The sequence below is a fragment of the Necator americanus genome, chromosome II, assembly GCF_031761385.1.
Source record: "Necator americanus strain Aroian chromosome II, whole genome shotgun sequence".
In the NCBI taxonomy this organism is placed as follows: domain Eukaryota; kingdom Metazoa; phylum Nematoda; class Chromadorea; order Rhabditida; family Ancylostomatidae; genus Necator; species Necator americanus.
The window spans coordinates 1,004,287-1,027,163 of NC_087372.1; the positions used below are offsets into that span (position 1 = coordinate 1,004,287).

General features: G+C 40.7%; 2 protein-coding genes across 3 annotated transcripts; one reads left to right on the forward strand and one right to left on the reverse strand.

Annotated features, from left to right (window-relative positions):
* Nucleotides 1-931: 931 nt before the first annotated feature.
* Nucleotides 932-1,366, forward strand: RB195_016530 (uncharacterized protein; the record flags this gene model as incomplete). The annotated part of the gene is made up of 3 exons (XM_064183108.1): nucleotides 932-1,001; nucleotides 1,063-1,146; nucleotides 1,248-1,366. 3 exons carry the CDS (start codon nucleotides 932-934, stop codon nucleotides 1,364-1,366), a joined length of 273 nt encoding a protein of 90 aa, XP_064038989.1.
* Nucleotides 1,367-1,716: 350 nt separating this feature from the next.
* RB195_016531 (uncharacterized protein) lies at nucleotides 1,717-22,770 on the reverse strand (the record flags this gene model as incomplete). 2 transcript variants are annotated; one of them, XM_064183110.1, is made up of 39 exons in its annotated part: nucleotides 1,717-1,764; nucleotides 1,816-1,890; nucleotides 4,875-4,963; nucleotides 5,281-5,342; nucleotides 5,456-5,564; nucleotides 5,621-5,723; nucleotides 5,943-6,053; nucleotides 6,113-6,213; nucleotides 8,049-8,177; nucleotides 8,246-8,319; nucleotides 8,377-8,488; nucleotides 9,456-9,582; nucleotides 9,676-9,793; nucleotides 9,933-10,023; nucleotides 10,106-10,208; nucleotides 10,645-10,810; nucleotides 10,894-11,039; nucleotides 11,101-11,260; nucleotides 11,316-11,495; nucleotides 11,951-12,080; nucleotides 12,140-12,206; nucleotides 12,272-12,383; nucleotides 12,455-12,621; nucleotides 13,720-13,902; nucleotides 13,962-14,142; nucleotides 14,196-14,390; nucleotides 14,445-14,569; nucleotides 14,755-14,857; nucleotides 14,918-14,993; nucleotides 15,062-15,228; nucleotides 15,319-15,409; nucleotides 15,468-15,561; nucleotides 15,789-15,877; nucleotides 15,993-16,087; nucleotides 16,520-16,633; nucleotides 18,111-18,228; nucleotides 18,476-18,589; nucleotides 20,733-20,856; nucleotides 22,666-22,770. In XM_064183110.1, 39 exons carry the CDS (start codon nucleotides 22,768-22,770, stop codon nucleotides 1,717-1,719), a joined length of 4,554 nt encoding a protein of 1,517 aa, XP_064038990.1. The 2 variants fall into 2 exon arrangements, with proteins under 2 accessions (XP_064038990.1, XP_064038991.1); XM_064183109.1 differs by lacking the exon at nucleotides 22,666-22,770.
* Between the last annotated feature and the right edge of the window lie 107 nt (nucleotides 22,771-22,877).

The window sequence follows — 22,877 nt, forward strand, 5'->3', positions numbered from 1 at the left end:
GGCATTCTTGACACTTCTTTGGTATATCATTGTGGTTGCTTCGTAATTTTCCTTTTATTGTCGAATGAATATATTTATATTTGTTACGTCATCTGCAAATGTGATTGCCGGATTTTCGCCTGGTGTCGTTCTTGTTTTCGGCGGTGTAATCGGGTCAAAGCGACCTCAAGCTGGGTCGTTTTTGTCGAGGACATCTGCTGCGGTCTGATTGCTGAGATGAATAAGGTCCCAGCTCGCCACTTTGAGCGCATTCGCTTGTGTAGCTGCACCGGGCCTCACATCGTGTTAGCCCGACTTTAACACTTCAAGCATTCACTGACCGACGTGACAATTGCTTCTTGCGGGAGGGTGAGACATTCATCGCTATATCCCATTATTAATAACGAGATTATGATGACTATAACAACCTGGTAGAGGAGTTTGGATCAACGTCATCAAGATGCGCCTTTGTACGATTGCGGGATCGCAGAAGTCTCAAACTCTGGATCGTAGTGCTCACGCACCTATGAAGACCATTGAGAACTGCAACAAGGAAGCATTTCGTAATAAATTCAATACGCCGTGACGTTGATCTAAACTCTTCCACTAGGTTGTTGTAATCATCATAATCTCGTTATTAATAACGGAATATAGCGCTGAATGCCTCACCTTCACGCAGGAAGCAATTATCATGCCAGTCAGTGAATGCTTGAAGTATTATAGTCGGGCTAACACGAACACACGCTAACGCAACGCTGTTAGTTAAATGAAACTTGAAATGCAGTTTAGACCGGGTGCGATGTAGAATTGGGTCAAAAAGATGTGTGGAGTATAGATGTGCGGAAGATGTGTGCAAGCGCCTGCACTCGACATGGGATCTTCGATAGACCGAAATAGCGTTGCAAAGATGAATAATGCTCCCAGTGTGCCCTGACTTTGATCGTAAACGCTTATGGTGATGATAATAACTGCTGCAACAGGCTTCAGATCGTTTTTGCTCGATTGTGCTGTGCAAGTTCCAGGTTTCTCGTTGTTTCGTTTCCTTTTGCTCATGTTTGAAGTGAATCTTCGGTCACCTTGCAGACTGTATACTTCAACAATGGTGGATTCTATTCCGAATACATCATTTTTGGAACAAATCGATGTCTGCTTCATTTTTAAGCTATGGTAAGCTTCAGTATGTTTTTCATCACGTCGATTGAGAACGGAACCTCTTAAAACACCAATTACCTTCTTTATAGAAGTTACTTATACAGATTTATTCACAGATATTCACGTTGGTGGCTCTGAGCAACGCAATGACTGCGGTGTGCAGAATTATTCCAAGCCAGTTCATCCACTATTTTTCAAGAAAGTTTTCCTGCATTCGCCTATGGTTTCTACATGATTGTTAATGTTTGCATTTTGGTCAGCTAAATAACAATAATGAAGCATGAAGGAAATGTGCGTTGATGCTGAGTTTTTTTTTTTACTACAGTATCCGTCGTAATGCATGTATCTTATCAGGTCTTTTATCTTGATACGACGATAGTTCCGCACAGAAACTCTACGAATCCTCTATAGTGCGTCCATCAACTTGAACAAAAAAATATGCAATGGAGGTAAGTAAATTTGGTCAGGCATTCTCCTTTGTAAAAAAAACCGTAATACGCGATTTTCTGACATCTTTATTATGTACATATTTGTAATTGCACTCTATTATAAATGAGTTGTAAAAATCTCCAAAATATCAGTGATTTATTTATTTTTCATGAGGTCTGAGCATTGGATCATACAAGAAGTGTCCTAAAAGAAATGAATCATTGCATAAGCTTTCAAAAATACCAAACTTATTACCTTTGAGATATCGCTGAGTAAGAATTTGTTTGAGAGTTTCTCGCAACTTTCCACCCTGGTTGGATTGCAAGCTACCTTAATTACAAAGATTAGCAAATTTCAAGCTTCAGGATTATGTAACTCGATCAATTTGGTGGTGCGATCACTGCATAGTTTAGACGTATAATTGAGTGTACGTTATAGTATTGAGATGAGGAGTATCACTGCAAAGAGAGGAAGTTCAAAAATGATATCGGACTGGTGCAGAGCAAGGTAGCTAATGAACTGATTTAGAAATGGAGTGGAGGTGGAATTCGTGAAACGGTAATGGTTTTAGACGATTATGTTACTCGTATCTCAACTTATATCCGGCTGCGGGAGGCTCCGCCCCTTCGACCAATGCTAACGCGCCGCGAAATTCAAAACGGTACCGTGATTAACTAATTCCTCTGCTGCTTCAGAAGATTAACCTTGGAAAAGCCTAGAAGACTAGTGTTTTACGGTACTTTACCATTTATTACCACAAAACAGAAGAAAAGAATATCACGATAAACTTTAATCCAAAGGATGAAAATAGAACTTGGGGTTTTTGATCCTTACATTGCAGCTAGAGACGATTACTTCAGTGAACTCCATAGCTAAGATCTTTTACTCTTCCTCTGTCCAATTTTATTCAAATTTTTCCATTTGCTCTTGCATTGCTTTTCTTATTTAATTTGTATTTTCATTTCCTTTCATCTCTTGCATCACCTATTCTTACTTTTCTTGTTTCTCCGTCCTACTTTTATTGTTTCTCTGTCTTTTTCTTTCTGTTCTGTGTCAATCCATTGTTTTGCTTGTTATGATTATTCTATCTTGTTTCTCTGTCTTTTAAAGTTGTATTTTTGTGCTTCTTCTAGGTTTTATTCTTTTTGCCTCCTCAGAAAGGCTTTCGGTTCCAACTTCTTTGTTTTTTTTTTTATTTATGCAGCATGTTTTATCCCCTGTATCACACGTCTACTTCATTCATGTTTGTTTCATTTTCGTGTGTCTCAGTGTTCCTGAATCCATTCTTTTTTGTTTCTGCTTTTTCACTCTTTCTTCTTAACCTTACTTTCCTTTTTTTTACTCTGTCTTTACTTCGCAGCATGTAATTGTGTTGCTTACTTTGAGGAGACCCACTTAGAGAATCCGTACTGCATGATAATTGGGACTTATATCACGTTAATATATGACAAGAACATTGAAGCTAAAGGAACCATCGGTTCGCATAGAAAAAATAGTGGAGGTTTCTCAAATGAAAGTAAAGATTTCTTCAGTATCTTTTTCTAGTTGGGGAGGATACTTTTTCTACAAAACATCTTGGATTATACTGCTCCAGCATTGGTACAAAATATTGAAAAAAACTACGAAAGAAAGCCAGTGCGGTCCATGACAAAAATAGACAGGGTTTTCAGACTTTACTTGCAGTTTCAACTCGTAAATATTTTCAATCGACTTTGTTTTAGTTTCTTTAGATCTGCTTTAAAAAATTTTTCCTTGGAAGAACAATTTTCTGGTACTAGTCAGCCGATTTTGGAGGCAGACAAGGAAATCAAACTCTTTTCGTATTCAAAGTTAGGCCTAACGCTTTTTATAGAAGGTAAATGTGCGAAACGAAACGTGCTTTTTATAGGAGGTTTGCCGACAATGAATACTTTTCTGAACAATGAAACTTAAAATTTGATTTAATTCCCATTTTTTATCTGTGCAAAAGTATGACCACTAGTGTTACCGAATTTTACCACTTTCCAACCTCAAATCTGTGCTCAACAAAAAAACTTAGGATCAAATCACAGCTATTGAGGAATTTCGGCCCTCGTGCTATTACATAGTATATACGGAAGACAGAAAAATGAAGGGCCTAACCTCGTTTCTTCTCCTGTTATTTAAGCTAAAACAGTAGTGAGGTTAAAGGCGGGTGTTCACTACTGTGTCAATAACTTACTTATGTTGAAAGAAGTCCGCCTGTATAAAAAACAAAAAAAAAACAAATAGAATGAAAAGACAAATCAAGTAAAACAGGGATGTAAAGGATGAGAAAGGTAATGAAAATCTAAAATAAATAAGCGATAATAATAAATAAGGAGAAGAATGCATAAACAAGTGGAACAACGAGAAAAAAACTGGACAGAGGAAGAAGAAAGATGTAGGCTACGTAGCCACCTGAAGTGATCTTTCTCAGCTGCAAGGTAAGGGTCGAAAAACCCAAATTCTAGTTCCGAGGAAGTGGTTACTCGCTTGTAGTATTTTGAATTTCGTGGCGCGTTAGCATTGGTTTAAGGGGCGGAGCCTCCCACAGCCGGGTGTAAGTTTAGATACGAGTCGATCATGTAATTTGATGTCGGTGTATGAGGCCACGTCAATGGTCATGGAATGTTAAGCACGTAGAGCCTAGAATGGGTTTGCAAGCCCACTTATGTTCCCAAGCCTGAAATGAGTACTAATGTGCCACATTTGGATATCTCACTGCTGCAACCACAAATTTACTGCTATCCGCGTTCATTCATATGCTTATATGATTGTTCGTAATCAGGAATCGCTTAGGAAGACTCATTTTTCATATGATATTAACATGGTTGGGGCGGGTGTGGTGTTGAGGTTCCTCTCCCTGCACGATCGATCGGAGGTTCGAATCCGCCCTGGTGTTCACCAAGCCTTTCATCCCTCCGGGGTCGATAAATTGGTACCAGACTTGTCTGGGAGGATAAAGACACTGAATTGACACATCGGCTAACCACCGCAAGTCATTGTATAGTCCAGTTACACGTTCGTAAACCTCAAAGGATTCTGAATTGAAGTGAACGTGGGGGCGCATCACAAGCGGACTGATTAACGCCAGAAACTTTATCCTTTATCCTTATTAACATGGTTTACTTAGTTAACTGGTTGCCTGGTTCGAAGTGATTTCAGAATTTGGTTTACCGCGCACGCAATTTTTGTTTTGAATAGTGTATAGACATGAACTACCTACTGCTAGTTCGTTACAAATATATACCGCTGCAATCAACACTTTCGAATCGAAAAAGTGAATGCAAAAGCTTGCCCCAAAAATGACTTACTCCTTCAAAGGTGCATGTACATGTTACGCAAGGTGTGATATAAGTGGATTCTCCCATTGCTATCGTTCGGCCATTCATTTCGCAGTGTTCTAAAAAATTAGGGACTAGAAGTACAAAAGTAAATGTATAGAAATTGCAATAGTTGAATGAATGTCATAAAAGACATAGTAATAATAACAGGGTTAAAACGATATGAAGGGTCGTGCTGTTGCATAACCGGCTGCGCTCGAAGCGACGCGGTGCTGCGTAGGGAGGGGGTCCATGCTAGCAACGCTCCTGGTTGCGGTGCGCGATGGTCCCTCGTTGACTCCAACCGCTATATCTGCCGCGCCGCTTCGCGTGCAGCCTCCTACGCAACTGAATTGTGTTTCATGTCGTTTTGACGCTATTTTAGTTCTAATCATACTTCGATCTTTCCAGTGGCTAAGATCCATTTGCGGAATGTCTGTGCATGGTATTTGCGCGTTTCTGCAATTACATTTGCACGATACGAATTTAATACAAAATACAAATTATTGACATTATTAGATTATTAACGAAAATAACAGCGAGGAAGAAACTGATGAGAGGACTAGACGTACATAAGATCATCTGGCACGTCGAAGACATTCGGCTGAATAGTTCGTAGGTACTTGCTGTTTGCACATAAAATTGATGATAACCTGATCTTTCGGATTTCATTCAGTTGTGCTAAATGGTATTTAGTGCACAAAATCTGATGGGAAATTGGAAACAAGTCTTTTCACCTGGACTGAACTTAGCAACACCATCGTTTTCATAAAAGAACCGATCGCACTTTTTTAACCTTCCAAATTGTTCGGCGAGGATACATGACATGGTGGGTCCGAGCTGGAATACGACTTCGTAGATATTTTTGTGTGTGTCTGGGTAGAGTTAGGTCAAGATGACCTGCCGTCCACCTAAGCAATTGCGCACGAAAAGGCGGAATGGGACGCTTCAGTTTGGAGCTAGCGGGGGTACCGTTTCGAGCGCAACTGCTCACGCAATTACGCCAGGTTTCATCTCGTTTTGATCCAACTGTACTCGAGCGGTGAATAAAGGACGCACCAATGCGCCCTTGAGAGGACGTTCACTGACAAGTCCTGGGAATAAGTCGATGTCATCAACAGACTCGTATAAAGATTGCAATGCTAAAATTGCGTCAGATTCCATCTCGTGCTGAAATGGAAACAGTTGTGAAATGAAGGATAACCGAATATGCAGTGTGAAAATTATGCCTTTAGGTCGTCAAATTTCCGTGCTCTTCTCAAACCGCAGTACTCCCTTAGGTCGTTATAAGGTTGCACACCATGATCACGGGCTCGAAGTATGTTGAGCACTAAAAACTACAATAACTGAAGGAAAAGGAGAGCTGTATCCTCTCTTAGAACTCCGAAACCCTTAGGAAACTAGAAGAGAATATCTATAATTAATTTAGATTTAAAGTCAGCATACCACGTAATTGATGATGTTGGAATGTTTCCGCGAAAAGATCATGCTAATGGTGATGATTATCCTTGACTGTCATCCGCACGCTGGCAGACGCGGCGCGCATAAAGGTTGGTGCGTTACAATCCGCCTTGCGGGAAGAACGTACGACAACACCCGTCATTCGCGTCGTTCTCAGGATGACTAAGGGGAATTGAGCATGGTCACGCTAATACTCGTAATTTTCACCCCCCCTAATCCTATTTTTTTCTGAGGAGATCTCCACGTAGAAAATTCGTGGTTTGCGACCTTTAATCGTTGACTAGGAAGGACGTGTTGAAATGAGGGGTTCCCTCTGATTTTCCTTTTGTGGTTCAGTTCAAAGTTACAACATGTTGCTAACTTTGTATCGAAATTACCTGGAGCCTACGAACTGCGAATCCGCCCTAATAATCACAAACAGATGTAGGTCACCCGAGACCTTCTACGGGAATCAGGGTGGACGGATAACCTATTAAACTCGTGGATTAGTTCTGTTAACTGGGCTGTTTGCTGAAAAACGATGGCAGCTGCGAGAGTGATATTTAGCAAAGATGCGCTAAAGCTAATCCTGCATTCAACTCATTGATCAAATGCCATGGTATGCCGGCAGATGACGCGGGGATAACATCACTATCTTGTTCTTAATTTTGGAGAGAAAGCTGTTTAGGCGACTGCTAAGCTATTTTTGGCCCTTGGTATGCCATAACGAAGAACTTTACTGACGGATGACACGTGGAAAAACCTACATCTTGCCCGGCCCTCTGAAGTGTCATGAACACCGTCTTCGCTTTTTTGGTCATGTAATGGGGATACCGTCTGATCATCTTGTCCCAGTTCTCCTGAAGATGCTTCCAGATCCTAATTGGGAAATGCCACCTGATCGTAAAAGAAAGTTCTGGACGGAGGTGGTGAAGGAAGATCTGAGGACACTTGGCGTTGACAGGCAGTTCAGTTGAGGCGTGAAATTTCGCCGCTTGTGGAATGGCGACAGATTGGTAGATTCTATGCGAACTTCAGGTGAAGGTAGAACAGGGTGGACTCGGATATATTCAAGAGGGAAACACCCCGGCGAAAATGCCGATACCCGCGTTAGGTCGTAACCCCCTCTCGTCGAACAAGTCAAGGAAGATTATGCTTGTAGTGTCTCCTAAACCCTATCTATTGTAGAACCCAACCGAAAGAACCTCGAAATAGTAGTAATGCTTGTCTCTATTATCAGCAGGTTACGTTACAACATTACGCTTACTCTTGCCTCATGATATCCTTCAGATAGCTGTCTGATCCGTTATTGAAACATACATTCAAGCGGACAGCAGATCTCTGCACCAACTTGATGCATTTGCGTTATGACTAGTGCAGGAATCGGATCCCTATTTGCTTCTGTCACCCCTGAGAATGTGGTACTGGACTTCGCACAGTAACTTCCAGTCGCGGATACCCGCCTACCAATTGTGAGTAATAGCCCATTGCGAGTAATAATGGTCGTTGTGATGCCAGAGTACATTGGCACTGTAGTACTGCTGTTTTTGAAGTCGACCACTTCTTCTTCCACCTTCACCCATAAGCATCCATTCGCGTTTGTAACCACGCTACTATGCTTATTTTACCACGTGGAAAATAAATCCTATGTGATTTATGTGATCATTGCTGCAAAACGCATTGATGAAACCACATAACACACAAACAACTGTTATATCCACTCACCGATCAGATCCATACCACTCGTTGGCTCACCACGTCTCATAAACAGATGGTTCCTCACAGCATTTGTGATATGGCGATCGAAAGCCATAGATGGTGTGCCAAGCAGCCCCATGAGCATAGAGTCCATTCCTGAATCATTATTTTCCTTGAGAAATGGGTTAGCTTTGTTTATCTCGAGTTATGTGATGAGCGCTGACCACCGGCCTCTCGGTCGTATAATGGACCCACGTGCCCGAAGTGCTTCGCAAGATCAACTGGTTCGCTCATATTTCTGTAAAAAAAGGTGAACGTAAGGTACACGACTGGATATCGCAGCTGCAGTACTAACTTGTAGTTATAGTTCATCCTAGGGAACATCCGTCTAATGAGGGTGTGACCAAATCGAAATGCAGCCGTAGCAAACGGCTGGGAGATTGATGCATCACATGTGTCGTCGTAACCTTTAAAATAAGAATTTTCTCAAGTATTTTCGACATATTATCCGTTTTATGAGGTGGCAGTCGGCTAAAAGTCCGCTGTAGCCACAGGTTCGATGGTTCGAAAACGCTCTAGTGCCAACAAAGTCTTTCATCTCTCCGGAGTTGATAAATTGGTACCAGACTTGTCTGGGGGGATGGAAGGAGGGAAGACCGAATTTCTGCTTGCGATTCTCTATTTGAATGTTTTTTATTACAAAATCTACTATTTCTCTATTACAAAATCTTTTCATTTTCAATGTGAATGTTAAAATCTGGTGAAAAATCCGAGCGCGAAGATGCCTTTTCAACTAATGCAAAAGTCAGCCACAATAATCCAACGAAAGATAAGTTGTGTTCCACCAGGACAATGCTAGGCCCTATGTGTCTTTAACCACCCGATAAAAACATTGAGAATTCAACGAAGATGTTTTGGCCCATCTACCATACTCTCCGACCATGTATCCACTTAAAACCATTTATTTAAATGACCTCAAAACAGCTTTAATCCCTCGCAAGTCGTGGACCTGAATAAGTTCTTTAGCGAGAAACCTTAGAACTTCTATGAGCATGGGATAATGGGGCTACCAAAAAGATCAAGAAAGTTCATCGAACAGAACGGCATATACTATTTTGATTAAATGTAATTTCTAGTAAACGGAATTTCTTTTTATTTTTGTCACAAAAAGGACGAACTTTTGCATTATCACAATATTAAGAGGTCGTTATAGCTTGTTAACGAAAACGCTGTGCAGTTAATCAGCATCAGCAGAGAAGTCCGAGCTTCTATAATATATTCTGAATGGTTAAGATTTAGCAGCTGCAAAGGTTTAGATGGTGTAGATGTCGTTGTGAAGTAGATAGTAAATTTTTTCATGTAAGTCGAATTTTACCAAGATTTTGAAGGCAACTATCATTTTTTTCGGAAAATAATAGAAGAAATATGAAAAACCCGTGAAGTAGCCGCTTTTCTTGGGGACGAGTCCTTGAGCGTTAAGAAGGTCCAATCCTATTACTTTTGGCAAGAATTCTGCGAAAACGATGTGTTGTAATTCGGCAACAACTATTCTGCGCGCCTCCTAAAAATAGAAAAGAAGTATGAGTAAAAGCACAGTTTTTTTCTAGTTCACTGAGTACCTAATATAAAATTATGACAATGGTTGTTAACGCACTTGATAAACAACTTCGTCTGTCCAATGCGGGTTCATAGCCGATAGGGCCATAGCAAGACGGTTGTGCTCACGCATCATGAACGTATGCAGAACTGTTAGGCCTGGCTGGTGAGAGTTTCTGAAGAGGTATGTTAATGCTATGTTTAGATAAAAATAACTTTTCGCAAACAACGCTTTTGTACGGACTTCAACGGTACACCCTGCGAATGTAACTTTAATATGTTTAGCATTATGTCACCCCTCTTTCAAAAATTAACCTTTCGTCTCCAGCAACAAAGCATGGCATCGTCGGTGATGACCGACAGTCCTTTTCTTGATGTCCTTGTGGCAACATCATTTGACCGCCACCTAAACTTTTCGAATTCACTTGTTTCCTTTTATTTTCAAACACTTCTCATACTGTTTAAGATAATATGATAATGTAAGGAACCGAAATCTGTGAAATTGAGGAGGCCTCTGCTGGTCAGTCGGAGCTGTTTTGATTCGCATTCAGTAGATCCATAGATCACAGAACCATCTATGTATGATGTTAACTGAAAGAATAAACAATACAGCATTCTTGAACTAAGACACCATCGAATTACAGATGATCAGATTTTGCATCGCGTAATTGTAAATTAGCATTTGTGACTACTTTCTGACTACTTTTTCCTGCTTGACCTACTAGTTCCTATTTTATTGGACATCTAACCAACGTTTCGTCTTATTAAACACCGAGTGGTTATAAATTTTATAATTATATCATGGAGATCTGTGAACGGATACAACAAGGTACTATATGTATTCAAAATCGACACATTTTTTATCACTTGTTTCGGGAGAGCTCGCTTTTTTCCTTGAGAAACATTACGACGATTTCAGTGCTCATGTATCAGCATCCAAAAATATGTTAGCTTGTTGTTAGCTGGCGTTGTTTACGCCTGATTTAGTTACTGTGGAGAATTAATTCTCGCCATTCAATTGCTGTACCTGATTTATTTGGTTTCTGTATCCAAGGTTTAGTTGCCCAAGTAGTGACCTAGCAAATGGTAAACATCGGGGTTCGCCATTTTGATAATGAGTTGGGAAGAATGGATCATCTGACTCCACACGTATTGGCATACAGTGCACAGAAATGGTTTCCGGCGAATCGCACCTGAGAATAAGGACCTTTCTCAATTCCCAAACTGTTTTGTGTTTTATTGATGCTGGAATTGCGAAATCGTCGTAATATCGTACCTCGTGCAATTCAAAATTTCGTCATTTGGTCCACGCGCCGTTGGAGAATGGGTAAGCTCATGATCGAGTAACTGTCCGAATTGCATCACCATGTGCGTGAACTTCACATGCGAGATGTCACGATCTTCGCAGACGACATTGGATACCTAGGGAAATTTACGATAAATAGCAGGGAATATACTAGAGAAGAGGTATCCTGCTTTGTACCCGTCGAGGGTTTGGTAGTGGCCTCCCGCTCTTGGCACGACTTCGAGGCGCATCAAAACCATCTTCGTAAACCGGAGGTAACAAATGTCGAAGTGGCGCGAAGGCGTTGGCATAGCCAGGGAATTTCAGGTTGTTACACCATCCGGAGTGTGTACGATATCTGGTGTTTCAACAATGATTTATTTATTTGAATTTGAACGGTGTTATGTTCGTACTTGGTAGTATGGTCGCATGGCAGCATTTTCGGCAAACATTCGTCGTTCGTCGATTGCCCGTCTTCGGAAAGGAAAGCTGTGAAGTTATTCACAAATGTTGAAACGTCCACATCGGGGAGTACTCGTTGCAAGACTCCGATTTCAAGAGGCGGTAATCTCTCGTCTTCGGGGAGAGTTTCACTGAATTTGAATTTCCATTGCGTGAGACGTGGGACGGACTTTTAATTGAAACATTAAACGACGAAACAAAAAAATATTAAATGATGATAAATGATGGCATCAAAATTTTGGAGCACATTCGCAAAAAATTTTATCGGTGAAGGGCTTTTACGGGGAACACCTTCTGCAGAAGAACATGAGCAGTATAGTGAGTACATAGAAAACTGTAGTTGAATCAGACGATCGGGAAACTTGATTCTACTGCAAAATTTTTGATGAGAAGTTTAACGAAGATTTCCTTGCCAAATATAGGGCTCCCCACAACGATATTGACAAAAAATAAAATATGGTTCTAACTAAATTGCACAGATGCTCCTTGCGATGTCGACACAGCAAGAAGCTTTCAAAATATTTCCTGGATTTAATAAGGAAACAAAACGTTATCAGGAATCTATATGCAGATTCTCGAAGCTCACCCTTTGATCAGTAACTTTGTCGTCTCAAGCAAGATAGCGGAAACCTGGGAGATCTGTTTGGCCTGTATTTTAGCGCGCATCATATTTGAATAGGCAAAAAGAGGATCTCCCCTCACAAATACATGCTGATCTGTAAAAAAAAACCATGGATGAAGCACAGATGAGGTACATATATGTCAAATAACTTACTTCGCCGTAAATTGGATACTTCACGCTTCTGCTGGTCTTTAAGATTATGGATGGCGAGATTAACGACCTGAATGTACACAACATTGAATTGAACAGCATTTATGGGAACGAGAAAAAGAAATTACACTTTACTTTCTCCAATGTTTCTGTTGATACCGGGAAAGTGGGTCTTCCTTCCAAGTCCTTCCACTCGGTCATTGACGGCGATGTGAAAACGGATGACTGACAGTCGATTGCCATGTTTCTTGAAAAAGTGGTAGATATTTTGCAGAGAATGCTCTTTCTTTAAAAAAAAAACCTGGATAGTTAACTAACTCAAATACGTTCTCACGCATAAAGGTGTTGGTCTGGATTTTCTTCATTTCTGTATTCGAGCAAACAATCTCTGCCAGACTGGTTTTTCGTAATTCCATAAGCTGCTTCTCATTGAAACCCGACTGAGCGAAGTAATTTTCGTACCAAAATCGGTCACCTCGACGTGTCTGAAAAAAATGACATGGATAAAATTGATATCTAAAGTCCGATACGGCGTTCAGATAGTTTTCGGAAGGAAAATCCCTTTTCTTAGGAGGCATATTCTGGTTTCTGCTTTAACCATCGTTAAATGCCGCTGTAGCGCACCAAGAATTATCAGACAGTCCTGATTCAGAGCGCTGTTGTAAAAACTTTGGAAATAACTGTTTTAGCTGGTTGTCTGTTCCCTCAAGAGTTGCAAAACTCTACCTGCACTATGGAGGAATAACTCTAGAAAATAAAAAAGAGCTTGAAAAGTGGGGGACTCGCCTTAGTCCCCTATTTTTAGCCTTTTTCAATTGTTATAAAAAATAAGCTTCTTGAGCTAAATGCACTATATCGTCAGTTTTCTGTCAGTTTTAGTATTTTAATAAAAACTATCATCCTTCTCGCTTTCTATAGTATCTGACCCTCTGAGGACAAATTTCAGATGTTTGGTTTTTTTTATTTTGTTTTTCATTTGCACAAAATCGTAACACTATTGTTTCTACTGCATTGGCTTTTTTTATTTTCTGAGAACTTCCCAAAAACTTGCTGCAGCCATTGTGTTCTCCACTTCTGAAAACCCCTATGTAGAGGATTGTTTAACGAGGTATGAAGTGTACATGTTTGTCTTCCCGTCTTTTGTCCTCGCATCCAGATGAAATCCAGATCCGCTGTTTCAGCTGACAGTCACTTTTCTTTCTTTGCACTTGTGGTTCTGCTACTTAAGGCGCAGTTGTAGGGTGGTCTTAGGATTTTTTTTGTTTACTTATTAAAGAAACAGAGAAAGGTGACATAGTACATGAAGATGGATAAAGATTTTTTTCGCGCTTCTATGAGTTTATCAAAGCAGATGAACACAAACCAAGCATTAGCAAGACTCGAGTAGCATAATTCTGTTTAGGGACTTGACGCACCAACTCGGTTCGAGCCAGGTTTAATATCCTTCACCGCCCAATGGTAGCTAGATGCTCTATGCATTATCGCGACGTTATTTCTTTGACGAGATTGGCTTGCAGATTTATGTAGTGGACTTTTCATAGTTTTTGGCTAGAAGTAACTAATTTGTAGTAACAAGGACTCACTCTCTGAAACTGTTTTCCCGCAATGCAAGCCATAGTAGGGCCAAATAATGAACCCTTAAGTGGCTGTTCGGCTAAGACGCCAACAAGAAGGTCGATATCATCAACATTCTCGTAGATGGTACTGATGTATTCAACTTTTGGGTCCTGCACGAAGTATTCTCTCAGTTCGTGGAAAGATCGCACCTGCAAAATGTTTTCAGTAAGGGAACAAGTGAATTTATCAAATGTCGAAGGTGCATCACCTTTCCTAGCCCGCACTGTGCCCGAACTACGGTGTATGCCGGTATTCCGTGATCGCGTCCTTGCTTCAGCGCTATTGATATTAGATCAAGACCAACGTCTAATTGGTCCTTGAGGAATTCGTTTTTCACCTCGTCGTTCACCCTCAGCGATGGTCTTGCGATATTTGTGGAGAGTAGATGTCTGTAAACTGCTATGTTCTTTGTCAGAATAGACCAGAAAGCAGCAATTCTCACCTTAATATTGCGTCCACATTTCGACTTTCATAAACTCTATTAGGATTGTTAAACGCAGAGAAAAGTTTATCTTGAGGAAGTAGTGTCCATACTATGTATGGGAATGTGACAGCGAATTCGTTCAAAACAGCGCCCTCTATTGACATGTCGTAGTCGGCGTCGAAGCCGGATTCATGCAGATTGAGACCATATTTTCTAGACGTCGAGTGATTTCTGGTGTTGACATGAAGTCGCAAAGTATGCTTTTACCTCATGTTCTCCCTGCCTAACATTATTGGCAGAAATTCATTGTAAGTGATATGTTGAATTTGAGCGATAACAATCCGCCGTGCCTCCTCAAAAAGTTTCGGGTCAGCCCAGTGGCGATTCTGCTGCTGAACAATCTCATTTCATGACAGGATTTTGTATTTATTCTGTTTTTTTTTTAAATGAACGTTCAGAGTTCTCGTGAAACACCTTTCACAAAAAAAAATTCCAATAAAATCTATAGGTCGCGGCAATAGCGTCAATGCACAGGAAATGGCCAAAAACTTAACATCCTTGCAATATCGCAACTGACCTTCAGTAGGCGAGCAATTCTGTTATGCTGTTTGATAAGAACAGCATGAAGAGCAGTAACTCCAGGGAGAATGTTGACGTCATCAGATCCAGAGAATGCGCATCTGTAAGGAAAAATATGACGGTAACGAATTTGAGGAAAGGATGAAACTAGGTGGAGATACCGTCCTTCCGCTTGACAGTCTGCGTTGACGTCGATTTGAGGTAATTCGCCTGCACTCCCTTGGGTACGTAGATGACCTGCCATGGGACATATTTGTTCAAATGTGTAGGTTCTCTCACAACAACAGCGGTGATGAAGGAGCAACCTTGAGCGAAGCTTCTTAATTGTTTTGCTCTTTCCGGACTAGACCCATAGATCACACTTCCATCCAAATATGAAGAAGCCATGTTAGCTTGCTCACGAGGGCCAAGAGCACATGCCAGCTTTGGTGCAACCATTGTTCGAGCATGAGGTATACACGTCACCTTATTCCTGGAGAACCGACCAATCAAATTGTTTGAGCAACGGAAGTAGTAGGGAGAAAGCTGAACAGCGATGAGTCCAGATGTCAATAACACGCACCTGTATGCTGGATCAGCTTTAGGAATATCTATTGCATCGCATTCGGGATGCGAGAAACCGCGTCGACAGCATGGGAAAGGCCTTACGTTCCCTGGAATAAGTGCATGTGGAATCGCAAACGACCGTAGTTGTAGTTTTCTAGGATTCACCATCAATTATTGCTTGCGTCTCTACTAGATTAATCATGTCGGAAGAAATCAAGTGCATCCAATGGGCGAACAAGGTAGTGACTGTAGGATGAGCCTGGAAGGGATTCACACACTATTCTATGTGCGTAGTTAAAGATTGGATGATATTTCGTTACAGTATATTTATTCGATTTCAATTTAATTTTGTTCTAGAAAGTTGAAAACACAGGATACATTTAATCAGTTTAGCGTCATCAAGCTAAAGTATCCCATTGCTCCAGCAATCCAAAATTGCGTGAAAAGGACTTAAATTGGGAATATTAGATTTCTAATGGAACTCACATAGGATATGGGACTAAATAACGTCAAAGATAATCCACGAACGGGCGGCAATGTCCCACCACTGACAGCTTCACGTGGAGTCGAAACGCCTGAAAGCTTCTGTTTTCAGTTGGATAGTCTGAGGCAAACTTATCCTTTTGTTTTCTGTTTATTTTCGACTAACGATTATTCCTTGCAGACTAATATGACATGACAAAATGTTACCGTCAGCATAGGTTGGTTTTAGCATTCGTGAAAATGCAGTGTGACTTGTGCCCCATTCCGGTTGAGCCACATTGTTACAGAGACCCGAATATGACCTATAAAAAATACTATGTTATAAATATATCACAAATGCCTTCATGGCATCACCCCACGAGTCTGAGGTGGTACGGATTTCAGGTGGAGTGTTCGTATACGGGATCGTTGATTAAGGATAGGGGTGATTCCGTCCATTTCTTCCTACTTGTCGTAAAAAAACGGCCCGGAAGATACGGCTTCGAGCGTTCCGGCGCTATTTTCCACAACGAGTTCGATTGGAGCGCGCCACCGCCACGCGCCGCATCTTCCAGGCCATTTTTTTACGCTAATTAGCAAGAAATGGACGGGATCACCCACCTTTCCATAATGTACGATCCCGTATACGAACACACCACCTGAAATCCGTACCACCTCAGATTCGTGGGGTGATGGCTTTAATGAAGAGATCAGAGATTTTAGTTCGAGGGTTATGGAAGAATAAGTAAGCTCACCTATAATAAGTTGGGGGACATACTTCTAGCGTTGGTATGGGACAGTTACCAATGGAGGATGATACTTGGTTTGGTGCCAAACCGAAACGGAGCTCCCGTTCTCGTAATCCTAATCTAAATCAGGAATTAAAGAATAGTATGGGCGAATATCCTCGATCCGTTATATGATAAAGTGACATGGAAGGAAGTGTGTTTGTGATAATCAATATTATAGGAAATACATAGAAATGTAAATGAAAATATAAAAATATGTAAATATAAATATGACTAAAATATGAATACATTAGATATGAAATACACCGATCAACTCGTCTACAATATATCAACGCATTCGACTTCAATTCAGACTTTTACGAACGCGTATAGGGGTCTATATTACTCATTATTATTACTACATATCTTACGTACTGAGCAGTACATAAAGTCAGAGATAATATTCCCAGGAAATTCCGCAACTTCATCGACGACGATGAGAAGAAAGACTTGATAGTCTCGGCCTATGCGGTGTAAGAGCATGGATCTTACTGATGTTCTTGCATTTTCATTTTTTTCCGATTGTGGAATTAAATGTATTGGATTGAGGAATAAATCGTGAGCCCTGTTTTTTTCAATGTGAAAAATACAGGTTGAAATATGGAGTAATTTCACGTTTGCGAGACAGTCCTATTCTGATTTGTTAGTTGTGCCGATTTTCGTTTATTTGGACCTTTAAATCAAAAATAAAGCATAAACCAATGTTTTTTTTTTGAAACCATTTTTGGAACCTTCAGTTTTCTTCATTAATCGGAGTGAAAGGGGCTCAAGCTGCTTGTAAAATTTATAATGTGCATGGAGGGCATCGAATGAGGCATGAAAAGCTTAAGAAGTAACAAAACTTAAAAAATATGTGAAAAATGTAAAAAAAAAACACAGAGAAAAAACAAGTTAGAGGCATCGAAAATCTACTGAGGAAAAAGGGGGAAAGTTGGTGGGAACGACGGGAAAACAAGAGTTAACTATCAGTTTATTGAAGAAAATTTGCAGTACATTTCTCATTTTCGCGAAGAATGAGGAAATATGAATTTCTCACCGAAGCGACATGGGTGCAAATAAGGTGGGTGGGAAACTTTCCCACCCTACTTCGCACCCTACAGACCTTGCCCCATCAGACTACCCTTTGTGCTCCCCGTTAAGCATTAAAGGAGAAAAGGATAAAGTTTCTGGCGTTAATCAGTCCGCTTGGGATGTGCCCCCACGTTCACTTCAATTCTGAATCGTTTGAGGTTCACGAAATTGTAACCGCAATGCGTCCGTTTACATCTCCACGTTTAATATTTGTGCGGAGGAGTATCATTACTATGTTTTTTTACTATTTCATGACACAATGCCACTGTGAGCTTCTACTATTGAGTTACGTAGAGGAGACTAGCACAACAAATCAATAGATTTTGAGCATTTCATTCCTCAGCTCATCACAATATTTTCTAAACTCATAAGTTTCAGCTTTTCGACACAGTTTTGATCTCATCACTCTATCGCAGCAAACAGTTCTCTTCTAAAACTTCCACTCTGAACCAACGTAGCATCTCCAGCTACATACGACAAAACTTACAGTGTGAGTCGTTTGGTAATTGCTATGGAAGCGTAGGCAGCTTTGCTACGTTCAACTGCTTTCCTGTCAATGTGATGCATAGTTGTCCATTGTTCCACCGACGATGCTAAGGGATGTCCTAAAATATGCCGAATTATTGGATCAGTGTGACCGAAATTCTACTCTAGAGAACACTACCACTACTTTCAAGAAATTACAAGTGCTGTTACTAGTAATTTTCTCAAGTTTTGAGCCGTATTTCGAAGCTGCGTAGATGAGAAGTTGAGAATCCCAGTTAGGAGACTGATTCTGTTTGCTTTAGACAGGGAAATGTGAACTTGGTATGCTGTCCTGAGAGCAGATGGGTAGTCAACTTGCGCTGTCACCTGAGTACGAGAAACCTGGATCGGTGTAGTTGAACAGCGCGTGTGTCTCTTTTTTCGCCTCATTTGCTGCGACCCAAAATAAGCCGTCTGGTATTCGATGTGAAATGACCACGTCTGGAAAAGTGTAACAATTCAGAAAAATGACGCAATAACCAAGGTTGTTAACAGTCTTTACGGCTAACGTTTCGGCGTTGTCGCCTTCGTCAGAACCCGGAAAGTAAGAACTTTGTAATATATTCTCTCAAATGCCTCATCTAGAACAAGTCATCATTCCCTAGGATATTACACCCGTAAACAAAAACCAAACGAGCTCAAATCGTTGTGCCTACCTCAGCAGCCTCGTTGCCGTGATGTTAGCGGATATCCGCGCGGTAGAATCGCTCCGTTAGTACTAATTAGGATGCGATCCACATATGACCCCGTAGATCAAAACCCGCAATGGTTTTGATACAGAGCCAACTCGTTGATCATGGCTAAGCACTCTTCCTTTCTATTCATTTTGGACCTTTTGCATTTATCCAAAACGCTTCCAAAGTTCTGCGACCTATAAATTCGTGTTCGTACGATAAGATGAGATGCAGCAATACAGAAATGAACGTTTTCAGGACATCGTCTGCGGTGAGCTCCGAGGAGAGTTGCTGCATTCAATTGTTTCCTCCCCATTTAGGTGCCCTTCAATCCGAACACAAAGAGGCCGCCCTGTTTTGCCAATGTGTTGGTCCCACATTCTGAAAGAAGTCCTCTGCTCTTGTTCTTCGAAAAGCGCTGCAATGCAAGCTGTGTTCGAGCTACTTGTAGAACACTATTCTATTCCGAATTCTATTTCGAGCTAATTGCTTTTTGAGATTTGTCGGTATTTCCACTATTCTCACTTGGTCCTCGAGACCACATTTCACCAGACTAGACCGTATAGCTTTACTCAAGTCGTCGGTTATGAAAAGCAGGCAGAAATTGATCTTATTCGAGTCAACCACTGTAGCATATTCTCGCTGCGCACCAAGATCTGTCCTACACGCTACATTACCAGTGTAACCGTTAGAATTCGCGATACGTTGCGCTAGGTTGATCGCATCGATCCACTCCTGGACATCTGATGTCACCCTTACGGGTGTCCTGAACATGTTTTTAACCACACATTTCTTAGTTTTCTAAGGGTGAGCGGAAAGACAATAAACTAAAATGTTTCTGTTGCCAGGCTTCCGGAACCATCGTGTTTTCCATTCACAATTGGATCACTGTATTTCTACATTAAGGAAGGACAGCCAGTTTTCTTTGGGTTTGCAATATATAATGCAACAATCATCAATTTAACGGCAGTACAGGAAAGGTTTTCGTTCCAAAGTGGGTTGTTCTATTTTGGACGTGAATGCAATGGCTAGTGAGGGAGCTAGCCTTTGTCCTATGGCCAATTTCCGGACCTGTCAATAATAGTGTCCGGGCCAACAAAAAATGAAGCACTTCAAGCATTCATCCAAGAACGTCATAATTTGCCTTATGGAAAACCGTGCAAGTCTAGAGTGTGTCGGTGTCCTACAAGTAGCTCGAACACAGCTTGCATTGCAGCGCTTTTTGAAGAACAAGAGCAGAGGACTTCTTTCAGAATGTGGGGACCAACACATTGGCAAAACAGGGCGACCTCTTTGTGTTAGGATTAAAGGACATCTAAGTGTGATGAAAAATCGAATGCAGCAACTCCCCCCCGGAGTTCACCGCAGACGATGTCATAAAAACGTTCCTTTCTGTATTGCTGCCACGATCTTATCGTACGAACACGAATTTATAGGTCGCAGAACTTTGGAAGCGTTTTGGATAAATGCAAAAGGTCCAAAAATGAATAGAAAGGAAGAGTGCTTAGCCGTGACCAACGAGTTGGCTCTGTATCCACCACGCGAATATCCGCTAATATCGCGGCAACGCGGCTGCTGAGGTAGCCACAACGATTTGGGCTCTTTTGGTTTTTGTTTCCGGGTGTAATATCTTAAGGGATGATGACTTGTTCAAGATGAGACATTTGAGAGGATATATTGCAAAATTCTTACTTTCTAGGCTCAGACGAAGGCGACAACGCCGAAACGTTGGCCGTAATAAAAGACTGTTAATAATCTCGGCTATTGCTTGACAATATCAATCAAATACTCTCAGTCATTATGCCAAGATTCAAGGAAAGTCGAACTTTTGCGCTTCTGAAGCAATAGTATCCATGGAATGGTGCAAAATGCGTGATCTATCGCATAATGAGTCGAGTAGGCAAACTCACTACTCTCTCGAATGAGTGTCGTTTCCGGCTTCTGACTATCGTTTGCGCATGGCAAAAATGATTTTCCGCAAGGTATGTTTGAGGCTGTGCATAGAGAAAATAATAATAATGGCCAAAAGACCATCTGAAAAGTAGTTACATATCTGCGTGGAATTTGGTTATAAAAACGTCCAAAAAACAAGATCGCAACAATCGTATACGTATGCTCACTGTGAAAAATTGATACAACCAATAATAGGATACGAGAAATTTGAAGAAAGGACTAAGTAGCAATGTGATGTCAACTCATGTATTCCATGTTAGCGTAGCGAAAGATTTCAATGCGAGAATTTTCGAAATTAAGTTGATACCGTCACGGATTCACATTTCTTGTATTGCTTGTCACCGGGAGATCGGTTCGTAGTTTCCATTGAGCTGCGGTCAAATTGAAGGATAGACGATGATAATATTGCCGTTGAAACATCACCGTTGACTCAGAACAACGGTTGCGGACCATGCTTATCCGGAAAACCATCCACAAAAAAAGAAGGCTAGCTTTCATTAAAATAAAGTTAAAATAAATCTTGCTTGTCTGTTCCTAAACAGAAGAAAACCAGCTAGCGAACATAAATTGTCCGGCTATGAGAGCTAGTGGCGATGGAGAATAACTCGATGAATTATAAAACATGTGGATTTGCAGCTAGACATGTGATTAGAGCGAAGAGATATATTAAAATATAACTACAGTACTGTTACAGGAATAGATTATGCTAATGAGGGCAGTACAGTGTTGTAGGTTTAGCGTTTGGAAAAAAAAGAAACTGCAAAAAGAAATATGATCAATATAAAATAAAAAGAAATACGAAGTAAAGCTCAAGTGAAGATAGGAAGAAGAATTCCTAGGATTGTGGAGAACAGCACTGATGTTAAACAAGGGTCATTACCAGTCGAATACCATTCTTCACCTCCCTTTTATTTGGTTTTGTCGTCGTCATTTGCACTGAATTGCTGTTGTGAAATTGTGAATGATTAGTTTTGGAAAAGGTCGATGGAAGAAGTGTGTGGATCCATTGGACGCCAGACAACCACCACATGGTGACAGATAATTGAAAACTGTTGCTTTCTTCAAGACCTAGGGTCAAGTAACTTACTTTTATCCTGAAAAAGCGACCTTCGTGTTTTTATCTCGTCTGTAGCGGTTTTTTCTTTCAGTTTTTCAGACCAGAATTCTACGTGCACCACAAAATTCAAAATAATAACAGAAAATCTCGAGAAGCAGAAGTATTAACAGAAAATAAATAATAGCAGAAAATATCGAATTTCAGTAGAAATGTGCTGATAAAAGTGCGCATTGGTTAAGGTGAACCTAATTGCGAACGTTTCTGATCATGCTCTCGGTGTCAGTTTTTCGTGCAGCATCCCGAAACTGATCCAAAAAATATTAATGGATGATAGGATTTTACATAAATGCTAAAATGAGAGATTTTTCTGTGCTTTTAGAATTGTATGGTAGAAAATGAGAGCATATCTTCGTTGAAGAACTGTTTGTGAGGAAAAAACACAGATGAGACTTTAGAACTTTTGTAACGTATTCCACGTCAATTGAATAACAACAAAGAACAAAAAATAATAAATAAGAAGACGTCTTGGAGAAAGCAACAGTTTTCAATTATCTGTCACCATGTGGTGGTTGTCTGGCGTTGACGAATTTATCTACAAATGAGTCACACATTCTACTCACTGAGAAAAAATTCTGCTCGGAAGTACCACAGAAAGCTGACATAGAACTATTTGTGGCTTGTTGTCGCCTAAGGCATGTTGGAGAAAAACTTGTGGATGGCAGGATCCGGTTTATGCGATAACGCTGTAGTCGGTCTGATGTCCACTGAGCGGCAGAATCCTTGGCCTTTCGCGACTCTCTAGGCCATCGTCATATGTGTTTGTCCATACGTACGTCTAGAACTTGTCCAGCCACTTTGATCGCTAGAAGTTTAGCTCCTTGTCGTAGACTTAATGGTGCACTGGCGACAACCGGATACAAAATGATGTTACATAGCATAATAGCCGTAAAAAGGCGTGTGTGTGTCATTCATCACAATGCTTAAATGTGCGGAATACGCTTCGAATAAGTTATGTCACCTCGTAAGCGTTAGAATTAAAAAAGAA